This window comes from Medicago truncatula, chromosome 8, assembly GCF_003473485.1.
Source record: "Medicago truncatula cultivar Jemalong A17 chromosome 8, MtrunA17r5.0-ANR, whole genome shotgun sequence".
NCBI classification, from domain to species: Eukaryota; Viridiplantae; Streptophyta; class Magnoliopsida; order Fabales; family Fabaceae; genus Medicago; species Medicago truncatula.
This window is the reverse complement of record NC_053049.1, coordinates 27348768-27357520: the sequence shown is the minus strand read 5'-3', so window position 1 is coordinate 27357520 and position 8753 is coordinate 27348768. Positions and strand designations below refer to the sequence as shown.

Sequence of the window (8753 nt, the reverse complement as noted above, 5' to 3'; positions counted from 1 at the left end):
TAAACTTGAGATCTCAATTTTCTATGGAAATGGAGAGGATCTGCAAGGTGTTCGGATTTTAAAATCCAAATTGGTGAAAAATTTATTTTTTTTCCACCCAAAACAGCGGGAAAACTCATTTCATATTATAGAATCTGAAAATCACATTGACATTTTCGTCAAAAACAATAGGACACGCCATAAATAAATAAATAAATAGGGTGAAAAAAATAAGTCTTTTTTTATTAGCCACAATGCTTCCGACAATATTCATCATCGATCATGAAATAATGCCCAATGTTCAAAAATATTAATAGCATTTTTGATAAAAAAAAAAAAAAAAGACTGAGTTGATAAAAAAAGGTTCATCCCAGATGAATCAAAAAGATTTAATATAACTTAAGTTAGAAATGAAGGGATCTGGGTAGCTGAACTATTTTTAGCTAAGAGTTAAGAAGTAGGAGATATTGGGTTTAAATCTCGATAAAGAAAAAAAAAACTAAGACAACAATTTACATACAAAATTTACCATTGAAAAACTCCTGTTAGAAATTATATAAAAAAAATGAACAAACAACCAATTGAACTATTTAATCCTATAATTATTTAGTCCCTCAATTAGCTGTTAGAAATTATTAAAAAAATAATAAAATGCAGAAACAGTCAATTTAACTATTTACTCTCTCAATTAGCAACATTGGTTTTTTTCATGGTAGTTTGAAAACTAAATTGATGTATTTTTCATTTTTTAAGGATATTTCAGTGGATTTTAATTGTTTAAAGACTAAATTGAGGATAGAGTGTTAGTTTATGGATTAAATTGATTATTTATTAAAAAAAATGGGAATCAAACATGACAAGTATTATGCCATTTGTCAAAAAAAAAGTAATTAAGCCAATATGAGAAAGAAAATGGGATTAATATATATCAGTAACATAGAGGGAGCAGGAACAACTACAACCCACGAAAAGGGGAATTTAAAAACATGATATTTTTTAAATTAATTAAAGTAAACTTACAAAACTAGTCTTGTATTTAAATTTTGTGTCAAATAGGTTTTTTTGTCAAATAGGTTGTTAACTTACACATTCATGATTTTCAATTGGTGTAAATTAGCTGCCGTTAAGAGAATGACTATTTCTATTTCTTTAAAGGGTGCTTTGATTTCATATTAGCTTGCGTTTTACTTACTTGACTTACAAATTACATGATCTACCAAAGGAGAGTTTTACATAGATAATATTCTACACATTTCTCTTGTTAAAAAAAAATAAAAAAAATTCTACACATTTTTGGTGAGAGTTAACATTTAATACTATATCCTTATGTTAATTAGGGGTTTAAGCGGTTCGGATATAACAAATGAAACTGAAAGTCCAAATCGAATCAAACCGAAAATGTAACAAATGAATCTAACCGATGCTAACCTCATTCCCCATTTTACTATTATTATCCCTCTTCACACACACACACACACTTATGAGTATGACCAAAATTAAAGCCCAACATAAAGTACTACTTAATCCATTCACTTTCTCCTATCATCATCTCATGTCATCACTCAGACTCGATTTCATTTCTACTAAAATAAGAACCCTAGCCATCAACCACGCCCATGATCTATCCCAACGTTCCTCATCACCACTGAGATCATTCATATGTTTGTTAGTTTTATCATGTTTATGCCTTCAAACTTTTGAAAATATATCGTTTTCTATGCCTTTCAAATATTGAGTAAGGTTAGTTATAAAAAGTTGTTTGAAAAATAGATAACATGAAAAAACAAAACAAGAAATACAAATTCCATGAAATATTTGAGTATGACGTATGTTTTATGCATGAAATACAAATTTGTGAGAATATGAATTTTTTTTTAATAGTATTTTCAAATAAACCGATCAACCGAACCGATCCAAACCGATTCGTTTGCTTTGGTTCCTTTTTTAAAAAAGAGTGAAAACCGAACCAAACCAAACCAAACCGATGAAAATTTCATCGGTTTGAACATTTTTTTGACTAAGAGCCGATCCAAACCAAACTGTTACACCCTTAATGATAATGTTTAAATTTTAAGTTTTTTATTCTAATATTTCTTTATAAGGATTTCTATATATTGTCAACTGTAAACACGTGAATAGATAGCTAAACCAAAACACATCGTCCAACGTAAAAATAAATATCCAACGGTTGAAAAGCATTCGTGATATTCCACAAAAGACAAATTCGTTGTATGTTTTTTTTTTTTGACAAATTGTTTTTTTTTATTTAGCTTTTTATTTTATCTTTAAATTTAATTTCTTTTTTTATTTTTCTAAAAATGTCAAATATTGTTCAATCCTATTTATCACATGACATGAAGTATGTGTTAGCTCTGCAAGCAAAAAAAAAAAAAAAAAAAAAGGAAAAAAGTGGTCGTATAGTTTATTGTCCCTCGAGAAATAACCATCTTAATAACATTGTTTCTTATCCATTTTCAGGTACGATTCCCGAGGAGATTGGCTATCTTGATAAACTTGAGGTGTTATACTTGTCTAACAATAGCTTAAGTGGATCTATTCCTTCCAAAATCTTCAACTTGTCATCACTCACTCATTTGGGGGTTTATCATAATAGTCTCTCAGGCACACTTCCATCAAATACGGGATATAGTCTTCCTAGTCTGCAATATCTATTCTTGAATGATAACAATTTTGTTGGAAATATTCCAAATAACATATTCAACTCTTCTAATCTTATTGTATTTCAATTGAATGACAATGCATTCAGTGGAACTCTACCCAATATTGCTTTTGGAGATTTAGGATTGCTTGAATCGTTTCACATACATAACAACAATTTGACAATAGATGATTCTCACCAATTCTTTACTTCCTTGACAAATTGTAGATATTTGAAGTATCTAGACTTATCAGGTAATCATATACCCAATCTTCCTAAGTCAATTGGAAACATAAGTTCAGAATACATCAGGGCAGAATCATGTGGAATTGGTGGTTATATTCCCCAAGAAGTTGGAAACATGACCAACTTGCTAACTTTTTCTCTTTTTGGGAATAATATAACTGGACCAATACCTCGTTCAGTCAAAGGGTTGCAGAAACTTCAAGGATTGTCTCTTGGCTACAATGAACTCCAAGGATCATTTATTGAAGAGTTTTGTGAAATGAAGAGTTTGGGTGAATTGTATCTAGAAAATAATAAGCTTTCTGGAGTTTTACCAACATGTTTGGGAAATATGACTTCTCTTAGAAAATTGTATATAGGATCTAACAATTTTAACTCTATGATACCTTCCTCTCTTTGGAGTCTCATAGATATCTTAATGGTAGATTTATCCTCCAATGCATTTATTGGTGATCTTCCACTCGAGATTGGGAATTTGAGAGAACTTGTAATATTAGATCTATCAAGAAATCAAATTTCAAGCAACATTCCTACAACCATCAGTTCCTTACAAAATTTGCAGAATCTCTCCTTAGCTCATAATAAATTGAATGGGTCAATTCCCGCATCACTGAATGGAATGCTAAGCTTGATCTCTTTGGACTTGTCTCAAAATATGTTAACTGGTGTTATTCCAAAATCCTTAGAATCACTTTTGTACCTTCAAAACATCAACTTCTCATATAATAGATTACAAGGAGAGATTCCTAATGGTGGACATTTCAAAAATTTCACAGCTCAATCATTTATGCATAATGAAGCACTTTGCGGTGATCCTCACCTTCAAGTACCTACATGTGGTAAGCAAGTTAAGAAATGGTCAATGGAAAAAAAGCTTATATTGAAATGCATACTTCCCATAGTTGTGTCATCCATTTTGGTTGTTGCGTGCATCATACTTTTAAAGCATAATAAAAGGAAAAAGAACAAAACTTCTCTTGAAAGGGGTTTGTCAACTTTGGGAGCTCCAAGAAGAATATCCTATTATGAAATTGTGCAAGCAACTAATGGATTCAATGAGAGTAATTTCCTTGGAAGGGGGGGATTTGGCTCTGTTTATCAGGGCAAGCTTCTTGATGGTGAGATGATTGCCGTTAAAGTAATTGATTTGCAATCAGAGGCAAAATCAAAGAGCTTTGATGCAGAATGCAATGCAATGAGAAATCTACGACATCGAAATCTGGTTAAGATTATCAGCAGTTGTTCAAATCTTGATTTCAAATCATTGGTGATGGAGTTCATGTCAAATGGAAGTGTAGACAGTTGGTTATATTCAAATAACTATTGTCTAAGTTTCTTGCAAAGGTTAAATATAATGATAGATGTTGCATCTGCATTGGAATATCTTCATCATGGTTCTTCAATGCCTGTGGTTCATTGTGATCTAAAGCCTTCCAATGTCTTATTGGATGAAAATATGGTTGCACATGTAAGCGATTTTGGTATTGCCAAGCTCATGGATGAAGGACAATCTAAAACTCATACACAAACTTTGGCTACTATTGGATATCTTGCACCAGGTAATTTCTTCTGTTTTACTTCTTAACATTTTCTTCTTTTATGTTTTCAGTCCTAACCAATCTATTTGATTCTGTCAAGAAAAAGGTTCTACAATACACGTTAGTAATCAACATCTTATATTTGTAATTAATGTGTACATAGTATAAATCTAAGCCTTATTGTTTACACTATTTGATAACTAGTATTAACATGCAGAGTATGGATCTAAAGGAATTGTTTCTGTGAAAGGAGATGTGTACAGCTATGGGATCATGTTAATGGAAATCTTCACAAGAAGAAAGCCAACAGATGATATGTTTGTTGCTGAACTAAACTTGAAGACATGGATTAGTGGATCATTGACTAATTCAATTATGGAGGTCTTGGATTCAAATTTAGTCCAACAAATTGGGGAACAAATTGATGACATATTGACTTACATGTCATCTATTTTTGGTTTAGCCCTGAAATGTTGTGAAGATTCACCTGAAGCAAGAATTAATATTGCAGATGTTATTGCGACGCTAATCAAAATCAAGACTTTGGTTGTTGGCGCAAACACAGTCTAGTTATTTTCATTTGTAAACTGATGTAATTTTTTTCTTTTCGTAATGTTTGTGTTTGATGTTTTCAATATTGTTTTTGGATTGATGTCTTGCTACTTCTGGTTTGTCCTTTCAACTGTCTTCTTTGTTGTATGAGAATGAAGTTGGCTATAATTTTCAAGATGTGGTGTTACTAATTGAATGATGATGAAGACGGTCAAAGACAAGGATGGGTGTTTCAAATTCAATATTCTTAAAATCATTTTCCACATATATGGAGATGAACTTTTCAGATCCTAAGCATTGAATCATTATCTTGTGTCAAAAGTACAAAAATATATTATATATATATCATGCATTAATTGTTGTTGCTGTCTTCGTCACTGACATCTTTTTACAAAAATTCACAAGGAAATGTACAAAGAAAAACTAAATTTCAAATGCATGTTGGTCCATTCACCTTTGGATGATTCTAGTTTTGCATAATTCTTGGTTATAAGAAAACTGGTTTTTGCATTACACAATTCCTCATATGAGTAGCAAAGTATATTATAAGGGGATTTCTTAGCTTGCATTGTGCAGGAGTTGTACCCTAACCTGTAGATGATCCTTACACTTATTAAAAGACAATGTATTTCTAACCTGCAGGAACGAATTCTTATAAGGATTGAAATGTCAGATGCTTATTCATTTATTTTGTAGGACGGACATTTAAGATTGACGTCATGTTCGGTGTCCGACACCGAAACCATATTGGCACATGTCAGATTAACTCTGTTTTGTAGCAACAGACAAACGTATAGTATGCCTCAACAAAAATTTAAGAGTTTACTTGTAACACATACATTGATAAACATCTAAAAGAAGAAGCACATCTATAATGCAACTAAAATAGTTTTTCATAAGCTTCTGAATCTTCCATGTATGAAAGCACCTCACGTGTCAAACGAAGCATGCGGATGCTTCTCTTCATCTTAAGTTCAGTTATGCGTTGAACCGTTGCCTCATGACTTACTTGATTTTCGTAAGTATCTATGCTTTTATAATATTGAAGCTGAAGTTGTGCAAGTTGCTCTAGTTTAGTAATTTGATGATCCAAGTCACCAACATAAACACGATTCAACTTTTGCAGCACATCCATCGCAATTTCCTCAACAAGTTCAGCTTCTGTTCTGTTTGTACAAATATGGAAAAATATAGACATACTTCATTTTTTAAAAATCTTATTTTTCTAATAGCTAATCAAATAATTTTAATATGATAAAAAAAAATTACCTGTTGATGGAGCAATCCCACCCTGAATGGTTGGCTGCTTCTCCCAAAGCATCCCTCCATTTTTGCACAATATTCATTGTACTTCCAAAACGCTGCTCATGCTTAACAAATGCCTCGGCATAACTTCCTAATTGGTGTCGAACATGGAAAGGATCAACTTCATAGAAAACTGGAAGTATAATTTGCCCTTTGTTTTTTCTACACTCGAGTATCTTCACAACTTCATCCAAACACCATTTTGAAGTTGCATAGTTTTTCGAAAAAACAATCACAGAAAGTTTTGCTTCATCGATCGCCTTGAGAAGCGCTTGTGATATTTCATCCCCTCTTTCTAAATTGTCATCTATGTAAGTCTTGATATCTAACCTTCTTAATGCACTATTGAGATGGCTTGTGAATGTTTTACGAGTATCCTCGCCTCTGAAGCTAAGGAATACCTCGTGTGTTTGTTTAGGTTTGGTAGAGGAGGAGGAGGAGGATTTTGCCATTTACAATTGCTATAGCTAGATTATGACTTGTTTGGATATATGGAAGTTTCTCCTCTCTTGTACCTTATACACTTGAGAACTTCCCTTTTTATATAGATCGATGGTTGATCTATGCAACTTCTTTGCTCATTAAAATATGTGGAAATTAAAGCAAAGAGAATTGAGAATCAACGGAGTTTAAAATACTGGGTTAGTTTCTAAAAAAAATAAAAAAAATAAAAAATAAAAATTGGGTTAGTTTCTAAAGTTAATTAAAAAAGAGGGTGTACAAGTATTTAACTTAAAATATTAATTTCAACTTGTAGAAACAACAACAAGAACTAAGTCTTATCTCACTAAGTAAGATCGGATCGGCTAATTTTAATTTGTAAAAACTTAATGTTAAAAATGAGGACACGTCTAACATGTACCCGATCCAAAGGTGTACAATTATATTACAAAATGATATGCTATATCTTTTGAGTTTTATTTCAACTTTTTAAGAATATTCTCCTGGAAGAACTGATTTAAGAGTGTCTGCAGCTTCTTCTTTAATTGACAAAAAAAAAAGTGATTACAGCTAAATAAAAGTCTACTTATGGGATTACAGCTAGCCATGGGAGAGGATAAGTTGACTGAGATTTTTAATGGTGATTATTAAAAATACGTACAAGCATGTGTTCTTGCAAATTGGCAAAGTATAGTTATTCTAATTTCAACGTTACTTCCTTCTACCTTCCTAGACCGAATCGAGAATAATTCAAGCTAGATTATAAGTATTATATGACATCAAAAGTCTACTCTGCATTGAAGACCAAAGGTGGGAACTAGTTGACTTAGATTTTCAATTACACATTCAAATGGCTGTTAAAATACTGCCTCTTCTCATGAGAAAAACCAAAAATACTGCCTTTTAGGATTGCCGACTGATCCCATAAATCAACACGAGTCTTTTCAGCGTACTTTGTCCTCACTCGCACGCTTGCCGAAAAACTTTCAAGTACGTCACCCATCCAAAGACTACACCAAGTCAAGCAAGCTTAACTGTGGAGTTCTTACAGAATGGGCTACCAAAAAAGATGTATCTTGTTGATATAGTTGTTGATATAGATAGTACCAAAAACCTTCCTTCAACCATACAGTCTCATACCTGCACGGCCTTGGAATCGCTCTCATTCCAGTGTGATTCAGTTTGTCTCAAAGCTGTCGAAAACCGCTCATTGTCGTGTCTTGTACACCGACTACCACTCCCGGCCCTCGTCAGCCTTGGGTGTTACGGTGTGTTTAAAAATAATAGGAATTTATTGGAGAAATGAATATGAACTAAAATTTATTTGTTAGTTATGAAATAAATATAACATAATTAATTTATTGAAAAGAAAAAACCTCTGCAAAAAATATGATTTTATTGATGGATTAAAACGAGGGTATAATAGGAGAAAAAAAATTCAAAAATCCACTTTCTTAATATATAGTATTACTATTCAAAAACGACACTAAAAAATGAGGAAGTACTATTTAAACAGATTAAATAAAATAACTTCAATATCAATTGAAAGAGAGATTAAATAAAATAACTTTAATATCAATTGAAAATGAAATATTAAACAAAATCGATCCATTGAATGATTGTACCTTAAAACATCTGGGAAAACAAAAAAAACAAAATTTTACTCATCCAGTTACAGAAAAAACAGTTTTGTCCCAGACTTATCTAGCAAGATGCGAAAAAAAAGATGTTTTTACAATGTGATTTGTATATTCGATTACTATCTCCAATTGACTCCACAATATTACATATTTCAAGATTTGAAACAACAATTCAAGCAGAAGTAAAACAAAATTCTATATCTAAATTAACATGTCTCAGATAATTTTACTTCACCAACCAACCAAAATTCTAATCTTATTTTTAAAATGTCATTAACACCAAAGGATTCCAAATGTGAAAAACTCTTGAGGGGGAGTTTTGTCGACAATTGTGGTCCTACCCGACTCGAGGGGTTAGTCTCTGCGTGCGAAAAATAACTCAATTTACACCAA

At 31.9% G+C, this 8753-nt stretch overlaps 2 protein-coding genes across 2 annotated transcripts; one reads left to right on the top strand and one right to left on the bottom strand.

Annotated features, from left to right (window-relative positions):
- The first annotated feature begins 2297 nt into the window (after positions 1–2297).
- On the top strand, positions 2298–4992 carry LOC25502816 (probable LRR receptor-like serine/threonine-protein kinase At3g47570). The gene is made up of 2 exons (XM_039829085.1): positions 2298–4443; positions 4640–4992. Exons 1-2 carry the CDS (start codon positions 2298–2300, stop codon positions 4990–4992), a joined length of 2499 nt encoding a protein of 832 aa, XP_039685019.1.
- A 631-nt stretch (positions 4993–5623) lies between these two features.
- Positions 5624–6881, bottom strand: LOC120577378 (disease resistance protein RPV1). The gene is made up of 2 exons (XM_039828649.1): positions 6244–6881; positions 5624–6140 (listed from the first exon to the last, which is right to left on the bottom strand). The coding sequence occupies exons 1-2, from the start codon at positions 6729–6731 to the stop codon at positions 5855–5857; spliced, it is 774 nt and encodes a 257-aa protein (XP_039684583.1). The 5' UTR covers positions 6732–6881; the 3' UTR covers positions 5624–5854.
- Positions 6882–8753: the final 1872 nt, after the last annotated feature.

Bases quoted from the DNA above. Each gene is read 5' to 3' on its own strand.
- LOC25502816 (XM_039829085.1), top strand. From the start codon at position 2,298: ATGTCAAATATTGTTCAATCCTATTTATCACATGACATGAAGTATGTG. The intron at 4,444-4,639 runs GTAATTTCTTCT...ATTAACATGCAG, and splicing joins TATTGGATATCTTGCACCAG to AGTATGGATCTAAAGGAATT.
- LOC120577378 (XM_039828649.1), bottom strand. From the start codon at position 6,731: ATGGCAAAATCCTCCTCCTCCTCCTCTACCAAACCTAAACAAACACAC. The intron at 6,141-6,243 runs GTAATTTTTTTT...TTGTACAAACAG, and splicing joins TGGGATTGCTCCATCAACAG to AACAGAAGCTGAACTTGTTG.